Source organism: Rhinolophus hipposideros, assembly GCF_964194185.1.
Source record: "Rhinolophus hipposideros genome assembly, chromosome: 2".
Taxonomy (NCBI): Eukaryota; Metazoa; Chordata; class Mammalia; order Chiroptera; family Rhinolophidae; genus Rhinolophus; species Rhinolophus hipposideros.
In genome coordinates this window covers 72,185,918-72,213,846 of record NC_138048.1, presented here as the reverse complement: position 1 = coordinate 72,213,846, position 27,929 = coordinate 72,185,918, and the positions used below count along the sequence as shown (strand labels likewise).

Here is a 27,929-nt window from a genome sequence, read left to right as displayed (position 1 = left end):
ATGAGAGTAACAGCAATGCCCACCGTCTATGTGCTTGTGCAGATTCACTGAGATGATTCATGCACATTGCGTAGAACAGTGCCTGGCACTAGTAAATCTAAGCTCTTATGACTATTCTTGTTCTAAACCAAGTCCTGCCATGGCATCAAAATGCAGATGGGCCTACCATCACCTTCTCAGCCGCATCGCCTACTGTTCTCTCCCTCCACTCTGATCTGGCTCATTGCCCAGCTTGATGTACTCTGGGCTTCAACATTCGCTATTCCTCTGCCTAGAAAGTTTCTTCCAGATCTTCCCATAAATGGTCGCTTCCTATCAATCAATCCTCTGCTTAAATTAGAGGTCTCAAGGTGGCCTCTTATTTGCACACAGGCTCTGAATAGCCTGTAAACAGTCTTGTTCAACAATGAAAATGAGACGTTACTCCCTGACTACTCCCTACAGAGAGGTTACTCCCTGACTACTCCACCTAAAAAATCTGTGCCCATCCCACCACCCACCCCCAACCCCCGATGTTTACCTTTTTCACAGCACAATCTGGCATTATTTATTTGACTGCTTGTTTATTGTCTGTCTCCTCCACTAGAAAGTAAGAACCACGAGAGCATGTTCGCTGGTATCTACGCAGGGCCTGGAATAACCATCCAGTGGCCCAGAACAAGTCTTCAGGCAAAGCAATCCCCTCACCTAAATAATAGCTGCACGAATGGGTCCCAGAGTAAATGAAATTTAGATGTTGTCACTATCTGAAAATTTTAATTCTTGGGATAGCTCATGGTTCAGTAAACGCTAACTTTATTTCTGAAAATCTATACATCTCTTTCTCTGAAGACATTACGTGAGACAGTAAAGTTATCATCTAGTCCACTACCAGGTGCAGAGGAGTTACTCGATAGATGCACTGTTTAAGCAGATGTTTAAAATTGTGGGAAGAAATGTTCGGTGTGTTTGCCTTTGTTTTCCTCCTTTCACTTGTCTCTAAGACAAAGTCATTATGAGACTTGATTGAAAGTTTGATGGCCCGTTTGCCTTATCTCGATTTGCCAACATAAAATAAATAAGAAAGTGATTACAATATTTCTTTTTTTATACAAAAATAAAAAAGAGTTATGAACGAGTGTCACCATTAAAAAAGTAACTCCCATTTAGACACCAATAGTCTTCTCCTTTGGGAAGCTTTCTAATTTCGTCAGTGATATCTTGTCATCTTTATTTGGTACTGATATTTTATAGCCCACAAATGTGACTCAGGAAATAATAATTAATATGGTACCAAGACTTCAATCTTCAAGGAAAGATTTATGTAATTTCCAATGATTACACATTTTATTACAGGGAAGATCACGTATTTTTAGATTATCCTGGATGAAGCCTGATTTGATCCAAAGTTGAAAAGGGAGGTAGGTGTATTTCTTTTGTCTTCCCCTATCTTTTCTGGCTGTCCCTTCTCATAGAGGTTGTCACTCGCATGTCAGTGGCTTGACTCCTGGAGCTAAAGCCACCCTCTCCAGTCCTCAAGGCCCTCACTATCCTACTTGCCCTCTTGTCCTTCAAAGCTCTGTCACCACCTGCATTCGTATCATTTACACTACTCGTCAGCTTCACCACTGCCTCCATTCCTCTCTAGTAGAGTTCCGTGAGGACAGGGACTTGGTCAGGTTCACACTGATTTCCCAGCAGCGAATACACAACGTGGCAAGGATTAGACACTCAATAAATGACTGACTAGACCAGACCAAGGCTTCCATTTCTTGAGTAGATGTCTTAGGTTGGGTTGCCCCAGAGGTCTATTCTGAGACACGGATGTAAGTGAAAGTAGTTTCTAAAGGGGCTTATTAGGGAAAGCAGGAAGGGAGCCATGAAGAATGTGTTTTGATGCGCCTTACTGTGGGCAGTTGGGCTGCAAACCTGCCGGGGAGCTCCAGGCCACAGTGTAGGACTTGCGGCAGGATCACCCCACCCAAGAGGTGAGGGGGCGGGACTCCTGCCAGCTCTTGGCTGACGGCATCTCCTGGGGGTTATGAACACTTCCGGCCTGCTCTGCACAAAGGACGCCCAGAGCAAGTCTTTAGTCAAAGACTCACAGGTGCTTGCAGTCCAAAACCTTGCGGTTGGCATGCAGCAGCTACCCTAGGGAAAGATGAGGCTGGGGGAGGAGCTCACGGGAGGAATATGCAGCAGGGTCCCAGTGGGTGGGCAAGACCAGCCTCCCGGAAAGGCACGGTGGGAGCAGAAAGCACTGGAAGGGCAGACTGAGTATACTCCATTCCTCTCCTGGCTTGCCATTTGCTCTGAGTATTCTCCCATTCCTGTACAATGGAGGTGGGACAGGGTGGGAAAACACCTCAAGTGGGAGTCTCTGAATTTCCTATGATGTTATTTATACCCCAGGTTTATGGGGACATTTATATAAATTCCAGAAGTTTACCCGAAAGCAAATATTTTATAGTATATTATTTCCCTGTTTATTTTAGTAAAATTGTTTTTTATAACACGGAAATTTTTAATTTTCTCTAGTTTAATCTTTTGATCTTTTCCTTCTAATTTCTTTTATCCTTCCGAAACCCAGGAAAATAAGAGCCCAACTTAATGGCATTTTTTTTGGTGGTAGTCTATCTTAAACATGTTTAAAGTTTTAAGTTGACATATTTTCAATATATACAAAGGTCACTGTCATATTTATACATGAGTTCATATATATTTTTCAAGGTTAAAATAACATTTCTTAATATTTTTCAAAATCCCAGTAAATTCTTATTGCAACATTTTCAAGATTCATTCACGAAACAGCATGTATCCATAGTTCATTGTTTTCTTTTCGCTAAAAGTTTCAAACTGTTATTTAGATATATTCACATACAATAATATTTACCTTTTAAAAGTGTTCAATTCAATGGTTTTTAATATACTCACAAAATTGTGCAACCATCATGGCCACCTAATTCCAGATATTTTCATCAACCCAGAAAGAGAACCACTACCCATTACCAGTCTTCTTCATTCCTTTTTACAGCTGAATAATATTCCACTGTGTGGACACACTACCTTTTATTTAGCCACTCGTCAATTGATGGACATTTGGGTTGTTTTCGCTTTTTGGCTGTTCTGAATAATGCTGCTATGAACACTCATAAATAAGTTTTGATATAGACATATTTTTTCAATTCTCTTGGTAAACACATAGAAGTGGAATTGCTGGGGCTTACAGTAACTCTCTGTTTAACATTTTGAGGAGCCATCACACTGTTTTTCAAAGTGGCTGTACCATTTTACATTTCCACCAGCAACATATAAGGGTTCCAATTTTTCTACATCCTTGTCAACACTTGTTATTGTCTATCTTTTTTACTATTAACCATCCAGTGGGTATGAAGTTCTATCTCACTGTGGTTTTGATTTATATTTCCCTAATGACTAGTGATTCCAAGCATATTTACCTGTGTTTATTGGCAATTTGTATTATATACGTTCCTTGGCTGACCCATTTTTGAGTCCTATGGACCACTGGGTTGTCATGTATCTAATATAATTTGCATACTCTGCCTACGAGTCCAGGTGTGAGAAGAATGTTTAAATGGATGTTGAAACTTGGAACTTAAAATAATTTAAAATTTTCTCTGCTATGACTTTCAAAGGACGTATCATTGATTCTTAATTTAATTTAAAATGAGCATGTAAAAACTCCCCAAATATCCAGTTTATTAAACAAAAACACAAAACTCCTAAGGCCTACCTTTTTGACCACCGGTAGCAGGCTCTTCCCTGACCACAGCAATTCAAGCCTGGTATCCTGTGTCCCCCAGATCTTTTCATTATCATGCCTTCTCTGAAAGAGACATCAAATTAACCCATCATTTTCAATCGGCAACTCACTCTTACCTGATACAGCCTTCTAATTTGAGACTAAATAAACTGTTTCATTCTCACATGACTTTCCTTCCTACTGTTTCCTTCTTTAGCCTCAAACAGCTCAGTACCATATTTGTTAGGCTGAGTACTCTAGCAGCTAATCTTTGAAGCACTCTGGTCAAATGCAGACCTGTTGGCATTGGGGGCAGCAAAATTCTATTATGCATACTGCAGGACCTTACGCATCCTGGCTTCTGGTTACAAATGCAGAGCATTCCCTCGTCACTGTAAACAGCCTAAAAAAGACCCCATACATTGCCTGCATGGAGATGGTTCAGCTGCTCTTGAGACCATGAGACCACAGGAGGGCTCCCCCGAGATCCCAAACCATTTCTGTATCCCTTCACCTACAATTCTAGGACCAAACCATGTCAAAGAAAGTAAAGCAAAGCTACTAGCTTTGGAAAGGGAAAGATCTTGATTTTGAAAGACGTGAAAAGAAATAACAATAATTACAGCTAAACAGAAGTATTTTAAAACAACTACTAACAATGATTTTTTACTAAAAATGTTAAGCTCTTTATAGTATCAGGCTCTCATATTTTGAAGGAAAATAATCACTAAGTACATTTCAATCATGTTGCATAACATACATTTTACAGTTACTATTTTTAGTCAGGAAAATGAGTAATAAACAGCTAACTTTTAAAAGTGATTAGAAGGGATCTTGTATGTTTAATTTTTTTAATTGAAAATATAATTGATATATAACATTATATTAGTTCTGTGTATACAACATATTGATTTGATATTTGTATATAAAGCGAAAAATCACCATAATAAGTCTAGTTAACATCCATTGTGACACAGTTGCAATTTTGTTTTCTTGTGATGAAAACTTTTAAGATCTACTCTCTTAGCAACTTTCAAATATACAATATAATATGTTTGATTTTTAATGCATTTTCCCGAACATCATATTTACTACCTATATTAAACATTCCGACTGTAGCGTTAGAGGAAACCGGTGCTGTAGGCACATAAGAAAGAGAGTGGAACAGTTGCTACCTTTGTTTAATGTGGCAAGATACTTTGTTTTGTATAAACAGATCCCCTCAGTTGATCTGATTCTGTTGGGGAGAAAAGAAGCTAGCAGTAAAACCAGGTGATTTCCATCATCATGGCATGACGGTAAATCAAACGTTAATGCATATTAATTTTCACACTTCTCTTTAAAGATCCAACACTGGAACTTACATGCCCTTTGGTCCCAAATCATGGATGAAAGACAGCTGGCTTATAGCAAGGAATTCTGTCTGAAAAGAAGCCAAAAATCCATACTTTAAAAAGTCAGAAAAAAAAAGAGAAATTCATGCATTCAAAAAAACCCACTTAATTAGGTATTGCTTTGTGCAAACACATCTGGGGTATTCTATAGATTACACAGATCAATAACAATGGTATTGCCCTGAAAGAGTATAGATTAGAAGTATATAATTAAAACACAACTGAGAAAGTGATGTGTGCTCTGAGATGGACAGACACAATGCAGAAGATCGTGGAGAAACAATTTACTCCCCAATTGCAATGGTGTTTGTTTTTGTTGTTGGGGAAAGGGAATTGTGTGACTTGATGTACACACAAATAATAAAAAATTATGTGAAGAAAGTGATGTTGTTGCCAGGTTTGGAAGACAGACTAGACTTGGTATGTGGCAATGGGAGATGAAGGGGGACATAGAACAGGAAAGGTCATTGGATGTCTAGTTGGACTAGAGTGAGTCAGACGAAGGAAAGTAACAGAAAATTAAACGGCAAAGTAGGCTGAGGGGAGAGTGGGGAAGGCTTTGAACATCAGGAGTACCAGAATATTCTAATACAAACATATTAAATTAAAATTAAATTAAATTACATGTAAGTAAAATACAAAAATTATATTTTTAGTGAGTATAAAGAGAATTTTTGGTCCAGTATTATTGTATAAATTATGAGAAGATTAGAAACTATAAATATTGTAACAACATCAATAGCTAACATTTACTGAATGTATCTGATGACCCTGTACTAAGCATTTTTCATGCATTGTCTCAAACTTCTCTGAAATAGGTGCTATTTTTCACACTGTACAGAAGAAGAAACCGAGGTTTAGAGCAGGGGTGGGGCAAACTTTCTCTGCAAAGAGACAGTAAATATTTTAGGCTTTGTAAAACAGATAAACTACTGTAGCAAGAAAGCAGCCATAGATAATACATAAATGAATAGGCTTGGCTATAATCCATTAAAACTTTTTTATGCATACTAAAATATGAATTGAATGTAATTTTTATGTCTTGAAATATTATTCTTCTTTTGATTTTTTTCAATATTTAAAAATGGAAAAACTATTCTTATCTCACAGACCATACAAAAACAGGCAGTGGGTAAGATTTGGTCTGTGAGCCGTTGGTTCCCAGTCTCTGGTTTAGAAAAGTTAAGTAAATTGTCCAAGATCACAAAATTAGCAAGGGTATATTCAGAATCAGGCCAGACCAGTCAGTATTCTCAAAACTAAGCTGTAAAACTAAAAAGTCACTCAACATTTATCTTACTCAAATTGAGCGATTTTATTCTATTTAGATGAGCAAGAGATGAAAACATGGAGGCACAAAGGGGAAAACCAATGAGAAACCTAAAGTAATTCTTAGCATATGCAGTTTTACCTCCTGTACTCCTTGAAACATCTATAGTTAGATATTATTTTCCTCCCAATTTACCGAATTTTCTTTGAAAGCAGCCACAGTAAGTCCAGATCTGCCTACGGTTTTAGACCATGTCAATAACAACCGTACTAAAAAAATCAAAGACAAAACGTATATGTTCCTGGCATCAGGAAGCAGAGAGGAAACCAGACATGGAAAACACTCCATGTCAACAAAGTTCTGTGGGAAGAACCACAACAGTTACATGTGAGAGCAGTTAGAGAGACAGGACCACTTCCTAGTTGATAGGACATCTCAAAGGAAATAGTATTGATCTGGGCTTGTAAATGAGATTTATAAAACAAAACAACAGTATTCCTTTAAACTTTTTCTATATGATTGGAAATACCTAATGTTAACGTTGTAAGAAAAAATTACAAATCTCTCAATGCTGTCAATCCTTATGAAGTCCAATTAAATGCTTGCATTTCTTTTCTTTGGGTTATTTGAGGAAGTATTTAAAATTCAAAAAGACTTAAACACCCCAAACCAAATATATTTTCACATTGAATTTTTTATAAAGATTTTAAAAGTCAAGGTCTTTACATTTTGTTTCTTATATAAAATATGGTAATCAGTACTATACATCTTTTAAATCTGATTTGTGGAAATGCTTTTTAATGGGAAAATGTAGGAACACATATTAGAAATGACACTGCAGACTTTGAGCCACAGAATACAAAATCTTTTAAAATCCTAAGCCACAGCTCTCATTTTATCTCTAGGGAGCAGAGAGAAAATGTCAATCCTAGTTTACACTGGAAGAAACTACCACAGAGGTGTGACCAATTTATGCAAAGTCACAGAACAGTTGAATGGAAGACTAGGAAATGAAAAGCTAATATCAAACAACCACTTATCTAATACCTGGATATTTTCTTATTCAAATAGCTCTTATCATCAAATAGTTGACAACAAATATCCTTTACAATAATTTAGAAATCGTAACTTGAGAACATCATAACAAAATTTCATAACAAAACAAAGAATTTCATCTAAATTAAGTATACATTAGCAATGCAGAAAATTTAAAGTTGTACATTAATATAAAATTTTAAATTACCCTAACAGTTTAGTCAAGTTTGACTAAAGAGAGATTTCAAAAAAGAACTATCCTTATTATGGAGAAAAAGAAAAACCTCTGGCAATAAATATTCTAATACTGATTTATCCATATTAGATTGAAAGTAAATGTGGCAAGGTCAATTTAGAAGCAAACCTAAATAATAAAATTTGAAATTAAACAAGATTCTGCTGTCCAAATATTTCAGTGTATCTTTAGTATTAAGAATCCCATTCTCCATTTTGGGCAGGTGATTTTCAGGAATAAGAATTTAATGATTATGTCATAAAAATGGTGGCGTGAGGTGAGACCCTTGCAATCTCCCCTTGAATTTACAACAAATTGAACTATAACTCCACAAAGGACTCCCTGCGCAGGAGACAGGCAAGACTAAGAGCTTCACTACTGAAATCATCTAAAGGTGGGCAAATTGCGTGGGAAGGGAGAAGTGCAGAGATAGGGCTGCATGGGCAGGACGCAGACCTAGCTCAGTGCTCCGAGCTCGCCGCATCCCGGAACTACCGCAGCTGCAGGAGAGGGAAGAACTCGGACTGCTAGGGCTCCGCTTATGGCCCACAGGGCTGAGGGGGCAGCATATAACACAGCTGAACCCAACGCTCAGGGCAGAGACCTTGGAGAAAAGACTGAGGGAAGAAGGCTGAAAACGGTGGTTCAGCCCTCACTGCAGAGCAGAGAACAGAAGCCTTAGGCACGGAGACTAGCCGCCCCCTCCCTACCCTCCCAGAGCTCACCCTGCCCCCACCTGCCCAGTGCTAGAAGCAGAACAGTAGCAGTGTCAGATCAAAAGAACAGAATATTTGCAGTTCTGAGAACTGTGGTCCACAGACATGGACTCGCACCCCAACTAGGTCCGGCAAAGGGGAGGGAGCTGTGGAAGCAGGACTGGTTGTGGTGGTGATCGCTGCCATTGCTCTGGGTCACCTTTCACAACCCACCCTGCCCCTGTCCCTACCTATCTTGGCAGATCCCTGCAGGAGTACACAGAGCTGCTGAAACACACGGGCTCTGAATGTGGGGCAGGAAGAGCTTTGAAACCTCAGAAGCTCTCCACATCCCCCCATGGAGGTGGCGCCCTATGACCCAGGTGAACTGTTCACAGAGGAGAAGCACATCTTCCAGGGAATCCGCCCATAGAAAATATAACACTACATAGAAAATATAACACCACAGTGTGAGAGAATAAAAGCTTGCAGTCAGAGAGAAAATAAAATATTCTACCAATACCTACTGGAAAACAAAAGAAAGACCTCTTTCTATCAACCTGTTGCAGAACCCACTCCCATAGATGTCTAAGAAGAGAAATAATAAATCATCAATTGCCATGAATAACTAAGGTAACAAGACAGCTCAGGAAGAAAATGAAAGGTCTCCAGAAAATGAACTTAAACACATGGAAATATGTGACTTAAATGACAGAGAATTCCAGATTGCAGTTCTTAAAAAACTCAATGAGATGCAAGAAAACACAGACAGGCAGTTTAATAAACTCAGAAACACAATCAAAGAAGAAAACGAACATTTTACCAAAGAGATTGAAATCTGAAAAATGAACCAAATAAAATTTCTGGAGATTAAAAACTCAGTAAAAGAAATGAAGAATGAAATAACCAGCTTAGGTAGTAGAGTTGACCAGATGGAGGAAAGAATCAGTGACATCAAAGATAGAAATCTGGAAATGACATGGATGGAAGAAGAAAGAGACTTGAGACTTAAAAGAAATGAAAGAACACTACAAGAACTTTCTGATTTCATCAGAAAGTGCAATATAAGAATAATGGGCATAACAGAAGGAGAAGAAAGAGAGAAGGAAACACAGAGTATATTCAAACAAATAGTCGACAAGAACTTCCTAAACTTGTGGAAAGAAATGGATCCTCGAATCTAAGAAGCAAATAAAACACAGAATTACCTCAGCCCCAACAGGCCTTCTCCAAAGCACATTGTATTCAAGCTGTCAAAAATTAATGACAAAGAAAGAATCCTCAAGGCAGCCAAAGAAAAGAAGATGGTAACCTACAAAGGAAAGCCCATTAGATTATCATCAGATATTTTCAGCAGAAACTTTACAAGCCAGGAGGGAGTGGAATCAAATATTCAAACTGTTGAAAGACAGAAATTATGAGCCAAGAATAATACCAGCTTTAGATATGGAGGAGGAATAAGGACCTTTCCAGACATACAGAAGCTGAGGGAATTTTCTAACACATGACCTGCATTACAAGAAATACTAAAGGAGGGTATTTGACCAGAATAGGGATAATTTGTGACAACCAAAATATAAAAGGCCTGAACCGGAATATGGGAATGGAGAAAGTAAGCATGCTGAGGAAAATGGAATACTCTAAATATGAAACTTTCTTTTATATAAACTTAATTGTAATGAATCAAAAAAAAAAAAAAATCCAGAACTGAAATATGTAACATAATAAAAGAAGAAATAGATGGAGAAATCAAAGAATATCACCAGACAGAAATAATAGACAACAAAAAGGCAAAGAAACAATGGAAACAACAGTCTTACCAGAAAACCAAAGATAGAATAATAGGAAATCCTCACATATCAATAATCACTCTAAATGTAAATGGACTGAACTTACCATTAAAAAGGCACCGAGTAGCAGACTGGATCAAAAAACTAAGCCTAATTATATGCTGCCTCCAAGAGACACATCTCAGCTACAAGGACAAACATAGACTCAAAGTGAAAGGGTGGAAATTGACACTCCAAGCAAATGGTATTCAGAGAAAATCAGGCGTAGCCATACTGATATCAGATGAAACAGACTTCAGGGTGAAAAAGGTAACAAGAGACAAAGATGGACATTTCATAATGATTAGGGGACTATACAACAAGAAGACATAACAGTCATCAATATTTATGCCCCCAATCAGGGAGCAATGAAATATACCAAGCAACTACTAACAGAGCTAAAGGGGGAAATTGAACAAAACACAATTATAGTAGGGGACCTAAATACATCATTGACAACTATGGATAGGTCATCTAAACAGAAAATAAATAAAGAAATAGCAGCCCTAAATGACACATTAGATGAAATGGACATAATGGACATTTATAGAGCACTTCCTCCTAAAACATCAGACTATACATTTTTTCTAGTGTACATGGAACATTCTCAAGAATAGACCATATATTGGTACATAAAATCAGCCTCAGGAAATTTAAGAAGATTGAAATCATACCAAGCATATTCTCTGGTCACAAGGCTTTGGAATTGGATATCGACTGCAAAAAGAAAGCAGGAGAAAACACAAATACATGGAGATTAAACAACATACTTTTAAAGAATGACCGGGTCAAAGAAGAAATAAGAGGAGAGGTCAAAAGATACATAGAAACAAATGAGAATGAAAATACATCCTACCAAAATTTTTGGGATGCAGTGAAAGCAGTTTTAAAAGGGAAATTTATATCATTACAGGCCTATCTCAAGAAATAAGAAAAATCCCAAATAAATTATCTCACTTTACAACTTAAAAAACTAGAAAAATAAGAACAAATCAAACCCAAGGTCAGCAGAAGAAAGGAAATAATAAAAATCAGAGCAGAACTAAATGAAATAGAGAACAAAAAACAATACAAAAAATTAATGTGACAAAGAGCTGTTTCTTTGAAAATATTAATGAAATTGACAAACCCTTGGCTAGACTCACTAAGAGAAAAAGAGAAAAGACATTAAAAAACAAAATCAGAATTGAAAAAGGGGAAGTTATCACGGACACCACAGAAATACAAAGGATTATACAAGAATACTATGAAGGACTATATGCCACCAAATTCAATAACCTAGAAGAAATAGACAAGTTCTTAGAAACATATAGCCTTCCTAGGCTGAATCATGAAGAATTGGAAAATCTAAATGGACTGATTACCACTAAGGAAATTGAATCAGTCACCCGAATCCTTCCCAAAAGAAGTCTGGGACCAGATGGCTTCACTAGTGAATTCTACCAAACCTTCAAAGAGGATCTATACCTGTTCTACTCAAACTGTTCCAAAAAATTGAAGAAGAGACAATATTCCCTACCTCATTTTACGACGCCAGCATTACCTTGATACCAAAACATGGTAAGGATAACACAAAAAAAGAAAACTACAGACCAATATCTCTGATGAATACAGATGCAAAAATTCTAAACAAAATTATAGCAAATCGAATGCAACAATACATTAAAAAGATTATTCATCAAGACTAAGTGGGATTCATCCCAGGGGCACAAGGATGGTTCAACATCCGCAAATCCATCAATGTGATACATCACATAAACAAAATAAAGGACAAAAATCATATGCTTATATCAATTGATGCAGAAAAAGCACTTGACAAGATACAACATCCATTTATGATTAAAATACTTAATAAAATAGGTATAGAAGGAAAATTCCTTAACATAATAAAGGCCATATATGACAAACCCTCAGCTAATCTCATAATTAACAGTGAAAAACTAAAGCCCTTTGCTCTACATTCAGGAACACGTCAGGGCTGTCCCCTTTCACCTCTGCTTTTCAACATAGTGTTGGAAGTCCTTGCCAGAGCAATCAGGCAAGACAAAGAAATAAAAAACATCCAAATTGGGAATGAAGAAGGTACACTGTCATTCTTTCCAGATCTTGAGATTATAATGCCAAGCAAAATAAATCAGGCAGAAAAAGTAGAGAACCGTATGATTTCATTGATATGTGGTATACAAAACTGCAACAACAAAAGAACAAAACAAACAAATGAAGGAACAAAAACTCATAGACATAGACAATAGTTTAGGGGTGCCCTGGGGGTACGGGGGGAGCGGGCTCTAGAAGAGGGTAAATGGGTTCTAATATGTGGTGATGGAAAGAGAACTGACTCTGGGTGGTGAACACACAATGTGAGATATAGATGATGTACTACAGAATTGTACACCTGAAATCTATGTAACTTTACTAACAATTGTCACCCCAATAAACTTTAATTTAAAAAAAAAGAATTTAATGATTACTTTAGACTGACAATATTCCATAGGGCTTATTAATCTCTTGAATAATGTACTAATGAGTACCCTTCCCTCACCCCTGATGCCCCAAGGAACTTGTGAAAAGTACAATTATATATTAAGGAAACAGGGAAGCAAAGGGTTCCTACTCCAAGGGACAAGCAAAAAACCCTAGAGGTAACAACAAATCCTGGAAATTACTTGGCAATCACCTACACACCACTTCTCTCTCCCATCTTTGCATCAGAACAGAAGGGCATTGTTCAAAGGGACCCTTTATTCTTGAGGTGGTAAAAATTCAAGCAAGTAGCCAAGTGGGAAATTCTCAGAAGCAAGAAGACAAGAAGGTGGGGTTGGGCAGTGCCCTTGTAGTAAGGGTAAGAGGTGGGCTCAACCACTCCAGGAAAGGCTGCCTTCCAGGTAAAACAACACAGCTCCAGAGAAAACAGAAGACAGCTAATCTGCAGAGGAAACTGAGAGGCTGGACCAAGTCCTAGTCAATCATGAGAATGACATTTCCCTTAATTTATAGATGCTGCTGTTTAAATCAGTACAGCTTTTCTCTGAAAAGGAAACACCATGTTCATCTTTATTAATCTTTACTCACTCTTCCCCTCAAGCTAAATTTATTCATCTTATAAAGCAAGGGAGAGGTGAACGCAGTGTTAGAGATCTGTGGAATGTTATACTCAGATTACTTACCTCCAAGACGGTGATTTCAAGCTAATCACCATCTTGAAGATAAGGAATCTGAGTTACAGGAGTCAGACGATTGACTTTAACTTAGCAATTTATCCTATTAGCGTGGGGCCCTTTTCTTGGAAATTACTCATTTTGTTCCATTTCTAGATTTTAATTTTCAGTCTGGGACAAAGTACACTTATTGTTTCTAGTGATTCCTCCTTTTAATTCCCTGGAAGGTAAGCATCTTCCAGTTACTAAAGTGGGCAGCTAGTGGATTTATAGTATAGCCAACCTCTGTACCATTCAAAACATAAAAGGAATCCTATTTGAGATTTTACATGTCATTATACAATTGATTAAATATTTCTTTTTTAAAAAACATATTTATGCCTTGAGAAGAGGTCAAATACATTTATCCCCATTTGACAAATGAATCAAGAAAACAGAATGAATTACCAATAATCTCTGAGGGAACTACCTGATTTAAATCCACTAAAACACTAGGAACCTCAAGGAGGAAAAAAGGAATAAAAACAAAGGAAGCTTTCATACTCCTGGAGAAAAAGGAAATTCCTACTCTAACCAATGACCATATAAATGAAGGAAGAAAGAGCTGTCCCTATATAATTTCATTGAAATTTTATTGAAATTAGGGACATGATCCTCTGTTATCCCTTGACCTATAAGCCATGAGCCTATTGGCCTAAGGAACCAAATTATTTTACAGTAAGTTTAACCCTTACAAAAGTATAAATTAATTATATGTGATTATATAAAAATAACTTTTAATATGCTTTTTGCTGACAGGAGTTTTAATACTTTTCACAATTATCAAAAGAGACACATAGCCAAGCTAATTTCATAAATATGAGGCAGAGGCCTATAAATCTAGTCTCTAGGACAGATTACATTTAGTATGAAAGGAAAATGATGTTAGAGAATTAATATACATCAAACTGTATCCTACACTTGAAACAGTTTGGAGAGTTCCACTGTTGGGGGGATTTATTTAAGCATCAAAAATAATGATATGTAATATATACATATATATTATATATTATAATGTATTATACATAATATATATTTTATATATATATACACATATATTTTGTTTGTTTGTTTGTTTGTTTGTTTATTCAGTCAATTGTAACCAGGTTTTCCCTTTCAAAGGAAATGTTTAGAAGACATTCTGGAATTTCTAAATACAATATGAGTCAACTTTGGAAAGACTTTTATGATTGGAAAAGAAACTAAAATAAACATTTAAATAACGTAAACATTCTTTAATCAACATTAGAATCCAAAATGTGATAATGTACGCAGAAAGAGAAGACTGAACTCAGCAAGTACTGTTCTAGAGCCAAAAGCAATAGCAAAAGTAAAGTCACGAGCAGGCAGAAAAATAAAACAAATGGAAAATTATTGTATAGTGGTCCTAGTACAGATTTAAATAATTCCCTACTAAAGAAAACAGTATATCTGATTTCAGAGAACACAGCAGGAAGCATTTTTAGTAACAAGAGCAGTAATATCCTTATTTGTTTCTTTCTTTCAAAGTTGCATGTTCCTGAGTCCTAAAAGGGAAGAAATCCTACCCATCATCCTTCTCTTGAGATCCCCTGCTTAGATCCGAATTTCTGTTACCTCTGGGAAAAACTCTTCTCCAGGATTATGAAACCATAGAAGCTTCCTCAAGTCCATGGAACATCACAGGGCAAGCTGCTACAGAAGGTAGGCCATGGTCGGCCCCGGGGCATTTGTGTGTAAAGGGGTCCAGCTGGGTGCATGCCCCAGCCTGCAAATAATATGCTGGCAAGAAGGCCGTGAGTCATGGCACTTCTATTTCCTCTCCAAAATACACAGAGGGCTTCCCTCCGTTTACTGTATATGTGATACCATTCTCTAAACTAGAGGCCACATCATAACTGCGCCTAGTCTTAAGTTCTGCAGACACCATATACCTACCTTCAACCCACAGCAATACAGTTCATACAAACACAGACACAAAATAATCCAGTGCATTCTCAGTTACCTGGACCTTTAGATAACTGAGGCTAACCCTTTCAAAACACCGTGCCTTCAAGGGCTTCAAAGGGAGCAGAGCTCATTGTTTTCTGACACCCTGCAAAGCCCGCTCCCTCCAGCTTGCTGCTGTGTGCCTCCCAGCTGCTTCTAAGCCCCACCACCTCATATTTCCCAAGAGTTTCTTCTCTCCCTAGCTTTTCCCATGTTTCTCAATTTCACATGAAAAGACAGGCCTTTTATAAGCATCACAAGCCTATCAGGTGGCATTGCAGTACGCTCTGTATAATCTTTGGGTATCCAACTCTGCTCAACTGTTTTCATCACTTCCTACCTAATGTTTTCTCTTTGGGGTTAGAAATGCTTTGGGACATTATTCTGGAAGCCTAAAGAGAAAAGGAAGTTGATTTCTAGATAATCTAGCCTATAGCAGGATTTCAAGTTCATTTAAATCTATTGTTATAGACATATTAAGTTCTATTTGATATTTTTAAAATACCATCACCTAGATCCTTGCTGTCAAATAATTTTTGTATTCATTTTATTTATTTTAACGCAAGGAATAATGCTGAAGTAGACACAAGCACTTGTGTTAATAAAATGACCCAAAATTTAGCTGACAATTTATGATTTTATAAATTACTTCAAAATTTAAATAACTAAATAGTACTTACTGTTGCATGATAGTTTTTGTACATGGGCATTTTCAGTAACTTTGTCAAGTAATCTTCCAGTTGTTTCTGTAATGCAAATATTTTAGATAAGAGATATTATCACAGTTAAACAGAAAAATGTAAGCTGTTAGTGATAATAATGTGATCATTGGTCCAGCTTAACTTCTCTAAGTTACTCAGTGATTTATTAATATTATCCTTGGACAAGTAATCCTGAATAGCATTAAGGAATTATTTTCATAGTTCCCTTGAACCATTATTTAAATCTCTTCTTGCTATTTAACTTGTCACATGCTTAGGTCTTTTATAAAGTGGACAACGTCCCAGCTATATATTCTTCTCATTTTCTATAGTAACTAGCACAAGACTTCCCCAAAGGAGATTTTAAAGCATTTGTAAATTTTACAAAAAACCTTAATTTCCTCAATTCTAACACTGAATTTACTGGAAGATATACTGCAAATTTTTAACAGATTTTCAGGGGGAAAAATAGGGAGGTTAAATAAAAAGAGACTTTGTACTAAGTTATCCCCTGATTTTAAATATGTTAAAATGTGAGGGGGGGTGGAAATGTCAACTATGTTGACTATGACACAGGCTGAGGCATTAATTGTTAAAGCCACAGTTTATCATTTTCCACTGTACTTATATACGTACAGTCACCCAAAACTGTATAATTGTATTTGTCTAGGGATCTTGGAATATTTGTATTTCAGGTCCCTAAAAAGATGGCAACTGCAAAGGAGAACTCAAGCATCCCTTTGGGAACATAAAAGTTGCAAAATACGACAAACTAGAATGGACATTCACTTGTCAATTTTCTACTTAAAAAACAATTACTCTTCTGTCCTACGTAGCACTGTATCACTGAAGCCGAGCGGGCGGCCGTGCCCCTCCTCCTGAGATTGCTGTCCTGCTGTAGTACATGTCTGTAACTCTGTCCTACTCTTCTCAGAGCCCAACTATTCCATCTACAGTTGGGGAATGAGCATTCACATCTATTTAGGACAAGCTACTGAAAATGCTGAAGCAAATGTATGGAAATATGTGATTTTATATAAACCCTCAAAACCCTCGAGATGAACTCCATATTGACTCACAAGGAGCTAAGGAGGTTCCTGCTGCCAGGACAGCTTCTTGATCACATCACTCCTAACACAGACTCTTCCTCTTCTGGGAAAATGCAACCTCCTCAGGGTCAAAATGGCCAGGAAAGAAGAGGATGCCTATCCAATTCCAGAGAAGCTAAACCAGCCTTGGTGATGGATCAGTGGGTGAGAGAAGCTGCTCCCCTCAGTGGACACCATGCTTCCCTAGCGCCACAAAATTATGTTCAGAACAACAGAACAGTGAAGGACTTACCCTTCTACCAAGGAATTGTTCTTCTCTCATCATGTTTTCTGAGGAACGGGGCAAGCTTGGCATCTCTCGAGGCTCTTCTTTGACATTCTGTCTTCTAAATGTGTGTCTAAAACACGCACATACACACAATGCAAACATTACTAGAATACTCTTTGAGCCATGACTCTCATAATATCTTTCATGATACAGCTTATTGTTAGAAGAGCCAATTTAATAGAAAATATCCACCAACAATAGACTAGTTAATCCATGATATGAATAAAATACTCTTTCCACCCAACTTGGATACTGGAAGAACTTTATAGTTAATTCTGAAACAGTTACCTTCTGGTGGGAAGGGGGATTCGAATAAAGGCTTTGTATGTGAGGAGCTCTCTGTGAAATTCTTGAAAGTGCTTGAATTTCCTTTTAACTTGCCATTTAAATTCCCCATGTGTTAATTCAATAGTGTAAAGATTGATACTTCGAGCCTACAGTGATAAATAAAATTGGTTGGTATTTTAAATAACAACAAACATTCCAAAATCTCTCAATAAACAATAGCCAAGTAATAAATAATATGAACTTACCCTTACATCTAGCCTACTTATTTTGTGAAAGTACTTAAATAACACGTTTTCAAAAACAACTGATTACAGAATAATACTCTCTTAAATGTTCCCCTTATAATATCCATAAGACAAACTCAGAATCATACCAAAGACAAACTCGCACAAATTCTATTTCTCCAAATACACACACACACACACACACACACACACACACACACACATCTGAAACAAGAAACCAAGTAAAGGGGAGAATGAGTGAAGGCCCTAATTAGCCATTAAGGGGTTGTCCAAAAGTATAACCTAAGCAGTGAGCAGGAGGGGGTGAAAGGGAAGCTGGAGGACATGGGTTTCAGGAGCACCATCTTAGCCCACTTCTTGCCCTTCACAAATGACATTATGCCTTCCTCTGAAATGCCCGGCAAGGTCCATCCTCGTCTACTATAACATATCCCTGCCCTGATGCACCACCAGGGACCAGAAAGGTACAGGGTGATTAGAGGGAAAGGAGCAAAAGATTTTCCTACACGTTATAGTTTCCACAGCAACTTAACTCAAATGAATCCAAATTAAAATTTTTATATTGTAATAACTATGTACAGTGTGAAATGGGTTCTAGAAATATTGGGGTGATCCCTTTGTGAGGTACATAAATGTCTAATCACCATGTTGTTTTGTACACCTGAAACTAATATAATATTGTACGTCAACTGTAATTGAAAACTTTTTTAAATTAAAAATATATATTTCTCATTAAAATGTAAATGTATTTTGGTGACTAGTGAATTATTTCAACCAGAAGAGCTAACTGACCTGCGGGGTAGTAGTTTTGATATAGCAGAAGGTGTTAGGAGACAGAAGGATATTTATAAAGCACAGGAGATACTGAAGGAAGTTCCCATGGTGAGGGTGGGGGTGGGGAGGGGAGCTGGAGAGTGGGCACTCTGGGCCACCTAGAAGACACTGGCTCCTGCGGGCAGATTTAGGCACCAGAGGTTTTAGGGGTGGGAGAAAGCAAATGTATCCTACTCTGCTAGTTTATTCAGGGTCTGGTATGAGCAACCCCATGGATGATTCCTAGCCTGCTGCCATTCATTATCGATGTTTGGCATATTGCAAAATTCTAAACCATGACCACTCTGTGTAGATATAGTATATAACACATGAGCACAAGAGTCAGTGTAACTAGTGCCCTTAGAGCTGGAACACAACCATGTCACTGGTAAATATTCCAATCTAGCACTTGCTTTGCCTCTAGTTAGGATCCGTAACAGTTACCACAACCAGAAGTTGAAGGAACCCAGTTCTGGGGTTCAGTATAGGTTGCCTTTCACCTTGGCTAACATTACAGGTGTCATCCTGCATCATGTTTCACAGAAAAAGATGCAGGAAAACTGAGTGCATCTTTCAAGTGAAAAATGCTCAATGTAAGATAAGCCAAATAAATAAGAAAAATTATATAATTTGGGCAAGCTGTCATATTTCCTAGGGCTATATTTCCCAGTCTAAGAAAATGGAATACTTACCAAACTTTGCAAATGCCAATTTTATCCCTCACACATAAACCTGAAATTTTGTACACTAAACTTCTTAGCAATTGTGAGGCAGGGTGGCACAATGGAAACAGGCTGCCGCGTCCTTTTTGAAGATTTTAAAGGTTTCAAACCCCTTGGTGCAAGCGACCAGCTGTGAAGCCTTGGCCAAGTGTCACTTCTGCCAGACAAAAGAATTGGAATTCTTGGGATCTGGAATAATTTGAGGCATTTTAATAAACGGGCTGCCTAAGAAGGTGTGATAAGAAAACCACAAAGAGACGACAGTCACCTGGGACCTGTGCAGGCGTCCTTGGTACTGAGGGACAAGTGGCAGGACCAGGAGCTGGAATGGAAAAGAGAGAGCCATGGGAAAAGGGATGCTTTGGTGGCGAGAGGGGTACATCTGGTCAAGGGATGCAGATGGCCTGAGTGACCCCAATCTCCCATCTGGCCTCTCCAGCATCTGAGCCCTACCAGAGGACAAGAGCCGCGTGGAGCCGGGGACGTGTAGGGGCTGCAGGAGCAAGTGGAAGATCTCCAGGGTGGTAACATCTGTCTCCCTGGGTGGTCAGGAGAGTGAACAGAGAAGTGCCTCGCTGTGAGCTGGCACTTGGAACGTATTCAGTCATCAGGAAAAGGGTCAGTTTTAAGCACCTAGAATCATATTCTGCATGAATTTAGCTCATAATTCTTGGTAAAGGAAACACTATGTAGAATAAGGGTGATCCTTAACTTTCTCACACAGACTAAGATTTAAAACAGAACTTAACCAAACTCACTTGACTACCAGAAGAGTATATGCAAAGAGAAGTCCGTGGTTTGATTGCTTGAATGTTAATTCATGAATAACTTTAGGAGATAACTAAAAATAATAATACAGTGTATACTTGTATAATACAATATATAATGTACTTGTTATAAGTATAGTACTATGTATTATTATTATCTAATCCTCGTAACAAACCTATAAGATAGGTACTATTATACCCATAATGCAGATGAGAAAATGGAAAACAGAGAGGTTAAGGAACTTGCAGGAGATCACAAAGCAAAGACATGACTCAAACTATGCAGTCTTGCTCTAGTGTCTGTGCATTAAAGCCCCACAGGTTACCGCCTCTCAGCCTAAAAGCTGGCAGGCAAAGTAAGAAGGAAAAGGACATCTCAGAGACATTTCTGGGTGTTGGTGCTCAGTGGTGTACCAGAGAGATATGGGCCCAACTCATAGGAAGGGCCTAAAGGAAAGGCTGGATACCAACACGAGAGTAAACTAGGAGTCAGGATATGCACAGGTGGGTTGGGAGAGTGAGCACGAGGAAAAGCCATCAGGACCCAGGTAGCTCGTGCCACCATCCCAAAGACAATGAGGAAGGGAAGGCAAAAGCTGCCCTGACAGAAAGGTTACACTACACTTCCCCTGAGACCGGAAACAATATGGACTTATTCTGGTGGCCAGAGCTTATTCTGAAGGGACAAAGGCTACCACCCTGCAGCAACATTCCATATCCATCAGACTTGCCAACTGCAAAATCCAGGCGATAACAGACCAAACGCTTCTTCTAGTCCAACCCATTTCAAAGGGTACAGCTTTGCTTGATGAAGATGGTTTACTCCCAAGGCCATTTCAGCTCTCAAAGGGAAAACATGTGGATAGAACCTAAAGGACAGGTACTAGGAACAAATCAGAGAGGCAGAGTGTGCCAGCAGAGCTCTCTCAGCAGTGCTTTTGGGTAATGGCACTGGCTAATTCAGCATCCTGGCTTTTCTTCTTTCAAGAACCAAGAAGCATCATTATATTCTGATTAAACAAGCCTTAGGAAAGCTAAACTTTTCCTTGGCTTATATCTGGCATTCTAGGTGGAATGGAGTTCATATTGAACGGAAAACTGGGGAGAGAGAACGACTAGGAAAGTCACTTTGCAACTTATTAAATTTGCTTTAAAAAAAAAAAAGCTATTAAAAAAAAAAAAAGCATTTTCCAGAATGGGAAAAGAGGCATACGAGAATAAAGACAAAAATGGAAAAGACATAAAACTTAGAGAGGTCATGAGGACTTGGAAGTGATAAACAAGAAAACAAACAAGAATCTAAAAACATAGGCATAGCTAGGAGGAAGGAAAAGGAAGTCAGTGTGTTAATACAGTGTGTTAATATATTAACTAATACAAGGTGAGTCCATAAACGTGCTGACCCTTGTTGTAGACGTAAAGCGCTCCACTTCCAGAACTTGGACTTTTATTGGGTAGCCAGAGAGGTACGTCTGTATATTAGGCTCCTTAAATCCTTGAGTCTTATAAATAGCAGAGAAAGGGATAGACACTAAAAAATAAATAAGTAAATAAAGTTATTGTAAGAATACAATGACACTACAAGAATACATGATATTAGCATAACTCGCCTTTTCCAGGCATCTTTTTTTTACGAATCATAACGTGCAACAAGAAAACAATTAATGAAACAGTCTCAGCCCAATGTTATGACATCAGCAAGGAAAATCAATCATCTGCTAGTTATTTCACATCTGAGCTCTGCCAAGCAACCCTGATAAACTCTCTTCTCCACGCTCAGACCATCAGTTTTACCTTCCTGTGTCTTGGGATCGCTGGGAGACACATCACAATCCAACTCCTCTCCCTCAAAGTGGAGCTCCCGCGTGTCCAGGTTTTCTATCAAATTACTCATGTCGGCAGCGATTTTCTGCAGCGCAGAGGTATTTGCACTTGGCTCACTTTTCAGTGACATGTTGGCTTCGGACAGTGTAAAAGCGAAGGGGCTGGGAAAGAAGACATGGGTTACAAGGGCTTATTATTTTGGTCAAATAAAACCCTATTCTACAATTTGAATCCAGGCTTAAATACAGCAGATGGAAACAAGTCAACCAGCTCTATGCGAGCCCCAGTTACCTCAAACAACCTCTCGATTTATTTTACTGTCTAACATTTAAAGGATTCCTAGCTTGTCAATGAAATTGGAGTGAGATACTTAATCATAAACAAACAAGACAAAGAAACTCCACATTGAATAAATGTTAACATAGCTCTCATCCAATTTTATTAACTTGGATAAGTGAGGAGAGACTCAAGGGAGATTGGTTTGGGAATGGTTACTCAGAGAAAGGAATTGATTCTTAACTCTAATAAATATGTGGAAAGAAAAAATATATAAAATAAGCAACTTTAAATATTTTCTAAAGAAGATTTAGGTCATTTTACAATAATTTCAACATGCAGATTTAAAAATATTTTTATGACAGCATAACCTTTCTACATTTCCTCTGTAAGTGACATTCCAAACAAAGTGTACACTATCTTTTTGAGCTCAGCTTTTGGCCATGACTTTACAGGCGTTATAATGATATATTAATAATAGGTGTCTTCAAAGGTAATTGATTAATATACCTATTCCGAAAGATATCAGAGGTGCTAAAATTATACTTCTCTCCTTTTTAAAGAAAACTGGTTCTATTTCATTCCGATATTTAATAACACAAGTCGTTGCACATCAGTACCCAGGGAAGAAAACTTCATATAGATTTTATTTTTCATTTAAAATACTGAGATTTAAGCCCTGAGCACTGTCATCCGAGTTAGATGAAAAATCCATATTGCCTAAAATAACCTCTCCGTTACAACCAGTCCCTAAAACAGGAGGGCTTTCACACTAGCAACTCCTCCACACACGTTCACTTATTACTGCAAATCACAAACATTTACCAGGTATCCACTATTCACTCACTGTGAGATGCAATGAGTGAATATGTAAAGATAATAAAGCTGGTCCTTGTGATTAAGGAATGCCTGATGTGGGTGAGGGAAACAAGCTACGTAACGCCCAGTTCACCCCTGGCTCCCTCTAAGGTCTTGGCCTTCCTGAGAATGGCATGTGCTGAGTGGAAGACACTTAGCCGGGTTCTCTCCTGCAGGTGCTATGAAAAAGCTGGGGCAAGGGGCTCTGTGGGAAATGCTATGAGACAGTTGAGGGCAAACGTGAGTAGCCCTTATTGTAACTCAACAAGCCTGTAAAACCTTCATTGCTGTGTCTCATATCAAGAGGTCTGGTGTGGAAATTCAAAGATGCGGGTAGAAGAGGGTGGTTCTGGTTTGGCTAGATATATATGAATAACTAATATATATGAATAACTACGTGCTCTGTGAGCTATGTAATCAGTCATGTTTCTCCGTGTGGGCTAAAAGGAAGCTTGGAGACAAATCTGTGCCTACTATAAGCAGAATATAGGACTCTCCTTGCCTACCTCCATCACTTCCCTTCAACTTTCTCTCCCACGTCTAATTTATATTGTAATAATAATCAACATGTATTGATTGTCTAGTTTACTCCTGGCTTAGTGATAATCCTTTGCATACATTATTACATTTACAATCAATAATAAATCTATGGAGGTTTGTCATTTCTACTTTGAAGATGACAAGAGTTTGTCATCCCTTTTTTATACATAAGGAAACTGAGGCATGGAGAGATTTAGGTTAACTTAACAAATACTTTGGACAGTCTGACCAAGGTCACATAGCTAGTCAGTGATAGAGAAGGAATTTGAAATTGGATGTCTCTGACCCAAAAGCCGATGTTCTCAATCTTGGTTTACATCTTACTGTATGTGTTTGTAGATATACATAAGTGCCCCTGGAATAAACCGCAGTTTTAGTAAAACAAGTGCTTTGGGGCAAGGAGCTGACTAAAATGGAAAAAACAGGCAGTGAATTCCTCTTGGAGCTCAGCACTACAGGATAAAGCCGTTTAAACTCTCAGGGTCTTGGTTTCCTCCTCTATAAATTAAGAAGGTTGAGCCATTTCATCTCTAGGGTCCCTTTAACACTAAAACTCTAACTGTAGATAAAAGATACTGTAAATTGTTCAGCCTCCCCTTACAATGCAATTAATGTAACCCTTCTCCTATCCCCCAAAAAATTAACCCAAGTAATTTTCATATGAATATGAGATGCAGGTGGCAGAATGTTCTCTAATCTGGATAATTTTTTTTTTAAAGGTTTTTTATTGGGGAAGGGGAACAGGACTTTATTGGGGAACAGTGTGTACTTCCAGGGCTTTTTTCCAAGTCAAGTTGTTGTGCTTTCAATCTTAGTTGTGGAGGGTGCCATTCAGCTTCAAGTTGTCCTTTCAGTCTTAGTTGTGGAGGGCGCAGCTCAGCTCCAGGTCCAGTTGCCTTTACTAGTTGCAGGGGGCGCAGCCCACCATCTCTTGCAGGATCGAACTGGCAACTTTGTGGTTGAGAGGACGGGCTCCAACCAACTGAGCCATCTGGGAGCTCAGTGGCAGCTCAGCTCAAGGTGCCGTGTTCAATCTTAGTTGCAGGGGGCGCTACCTACCATCCCTTGCGGGATTCGAGGAATTGAACCGGCAACCTTGTGGTTGAGAGCCCGGTGGCCCATGTGGGAATCGAACCGGCAGCCTTTGGAGTTAGGAGCATGGAGCTCTAACCGCCTGAGCCACCAGGCCAGCCCTAATCTGGATAATTTAATCAAAGTCTGTTCGGCTCCACTGAGGAGCCATTGCCTCTGGTCACAATTAAAATATTTCCTTCCCTCTCAGTTCAACAAACACTCATTAGATGCCAACCATGAGCCAGGTTTTGCTTTATTTAAAATACAAGGTAATGGAACACTTTTAGAGGAAGAGAGACAAGGAAAAACAAGAAATAAGTTGCATCATATCATTGCTACTTGTGAATATGCAGTCTTTCGGTATCTTGTATTGAATAGACAGTTTTACGGTTAACTCTGACAACTCTCTTAGCATAGCAAAGGAAAACAAGTGCTACTCCAAATGACTTTCCCTTTGGACAGAGTGTTAATGTTAAAAATGAATGTTAAACTTAAGATTTCCAGAGACCAGAGTAATCTATACACTCTAAGCGATTGGAGTAAACAGTACAGAGTCACTGGATCAAGCTAAAATAAATACCTCATTTCAGACAGAGAGAAAAAACATATAAACATGTGAAAAACTTAAAGAGTGAGAAAAGAAACAAAGAAAAGCTCTTATGTATCCTCAAGTGTTTACTATGTGCTAAGCACAATTTTAGCGCATTTCATTTACTACTCACAGTGATCCTACCTGGTATTTACAATTATTCTGAAAGATTTAGTTAAGTAACTTGTCCAAGGTAACTTGACGTGTGTCAGTGTTGCGTTTACAAAGCAGATTTGTCTGGCTCTGAAATCTCATGAACTTGATTATAGAGATTCATAATTACTAATTTTATGTTATGGGCTTGAATATTTATAAATTAACCTTTTATATGAAGTTTAAATTCTGTAACAATAAAAGATGTTCTCTACTTTAGCAAATCACGATACCTTGGAAAAAATCCTAATAGCCCCCACAGTCATAAGTATAGTTATAAAAACAATATATCCCTACAGCCATCTAAATTTCTTCTTAGCCTTTTATTTCTATAGTTCATAATATTTTATAAGATCATATGGAATTTCAGAGGACCAAACGAGTTTGCAGATTTGTTCATGCTTTTGTGAAGACTTTACCATGTAATAATGAAAATGAACCAAATTATTTGTCCTTCTCTGCCTTCACTGTGTCCCTGGTCGCTCTGTGCTGACTGCTCATTTAACTGTACTGCTGGTTGGACTACCAAGCTGTGAGGCCATCCATACTCCTATGTTGTCAAATCTTCATTAATTGGCCCATGTTTTCTTTCATTTAAGATAATCTATAATGGTGGGTGAGCAGCTGCCACAGTTACAGCCTATCTTAACCAGCAACAGCATAAGGGCTTCAGTGTTTACACTTGAGATAATGTAATTGATTTTGCTACCTCCTTATAAAATTATACTGCAAGATCATTATCTCTTTTGGTACCAAGTAGAGATGGTGCCCATGGAGCGATAATAGCAGCTGTGTTTTATTTCTGTTAGCATCTGTATTCAGGAAGTAAATAGGGTTTTTTTCTTTTTTCTGGTGTTGAATACTAGAATTAAAAATCTCTGTAGGGAACATTTAATTACCTCCGGTTACTCAGTGGTGAAATCAGAGAAATCTAGAGTTTTCTTCTGATCTTAATTTTCAAAATGACTGCGAAGTAGACCATCAAAGGGAGCAGACGTTTTCCTTTCCAGATAGTACATACATAAATATTGCCTTAGCCAAAATACAATAATAATATTATCAACTATAATGATTAATATTAAAATAAATATTAGCATTAGCTAATATTGCTTGAGTATATTATATACCAGGCACTATTCAAAAAGATTAATTGCATGATCTCATTAAATCCTCGCAATAACCTTAGGAGTTGGGTCCCATTGTTACCTCCTTTTTTACCATGAGAAGCTTAGAGGGGGTGGGCAATTTGCTTCTCAGCTGGGAAGTGATGGAGGTGGACCAGATCCCAGTTGATCTGACTTGAAAGTCCAGCTATTTAACCAGCCAGAAGTGGAACTGGGGGTGGCAGGAAGGATAGACACCAGGAGACTTTTACTCCTCACTTTACATACTCTTAGAATCAACAATAGAAAACGAGCAACAATAACAAAAAAATTCAACATTCATTCTGGGAAAACAACTGATTTACTTCTTGCTTCCCTTTCTAAAATAACATGTAAAGTTCCTCTATATTTTTTCTATATGTTATTTGTGCTTACCAAGAGAAATAAAGGCAATGGATTTCTAAATCAAAAATCATATCTTAAAGTGTGAATGTGAAATGAATTATAATTAGATCATTTAAAACCAAACAGTCATGGGGATTTCTGGTTTTCCCATTTTTCATTATGATGAAATTAACTGGCGGATCCATACTACCTAACTTCCCAAAACACATTATACAGCAATGATTTGTACAGAACTGATTTGATGCGCCCTGAAATGCAAAAATCACAAATGTGGATTCAAGTTCTACACTCTGTCTCTAGTGACACAGTAAGCTTTGGATAAATATGTTTTGAGTTTAGCTGACTTTGAATAAAGTAAATGACATCATATTTTACATTCCATATTATACCGGGGGTGCCAAAAATATATATGTATGTGGACACTTTGTTTCAGCGTTGCTCAAACAGTAGTTCGCTGTAATCAGAAGTGTCTGGACACTGATGGTAACCACTGTGAGCACCTCTTATAATTGCAGAAGTCAAACGTGACTTATGTTCATCTTTTGTTATCGATGTATATTGAGATCCCAATTTCAACATTTTTCCTTTCTTAAAACGTGTATACATTTTTTTGCCACCCTCTGTATATTTTGAGAAAATAACACATTGACAAAATGACTCTTGATGTTTACTTGGATCTTAGAATTTTTTAAGAAGAACATCAGTTCCGCAAATATAAATGGAGGGCTTACTATGAGCCTTGGACAGATAATAAAATGTCAGTGGTGTAGGGGAAAGGTCAGATGACCCAGGTTCTTCTATCCTTATTATCAGAGTTACCTGGGCAACT

The 27,929-nt window shown here is 37.9% G+C and overlaps 1 protein-coding gene across 7 annotated transcripts in view; it reads right to left on the bottom strand.

Annotated features, from left to right (window-relative positions):
- PLD1 (phospholipase D1) overlaps positions 1–27,929 on the bottom strand; it is a 183,659-nt gene that overhangs the window by 93,693 nt on the left and 62,037 nt on the right. For 4 of the 7 annotated variants that reach the window (XM_081072793.1, XM_081072797.1, XM_081072792.1 and 1 more), the window contains exons 2-9: positions 22,073–22,263; positions 21,682–21,809; positions 19,780–19,833; positions 17,732–17,877; positions 17,408–17,513; positions 16,046–16,111; positions 5,107–5,165; positions 3,734–3,826 (exon numbers count right to left, since the gene is read on the bottom strand). In XM_081072793.1, the coding sequence (XP_080928919.1) occupies positions 3,734–3,826; positions 5,107–5,165; positions 16,046–16,111; positions 17,408–17,513; positions 17,732–17,877; positions 19,780–19,833; positions 21,682–21,809; positions 22,073–22,232 (812 nt within the window). In that variant the 5' untranslated portion in view covers positions 22,233–22,263. The remainder of the gene's footprint in view (positions 1–3,733; positions 3,827–5,106; positions 5,166–16,045; positions 16,112–17,407; positions 17,514–17,731; positions 17,878–19,779; positions 19,834–21,681; positions 21,810–22,072; positions 22,264–27,929) is intronic. The other 3 variants (XM_081072795.1, XM_081072798.1, XM_081072794.1) reach the window with 1 other exon arrangement.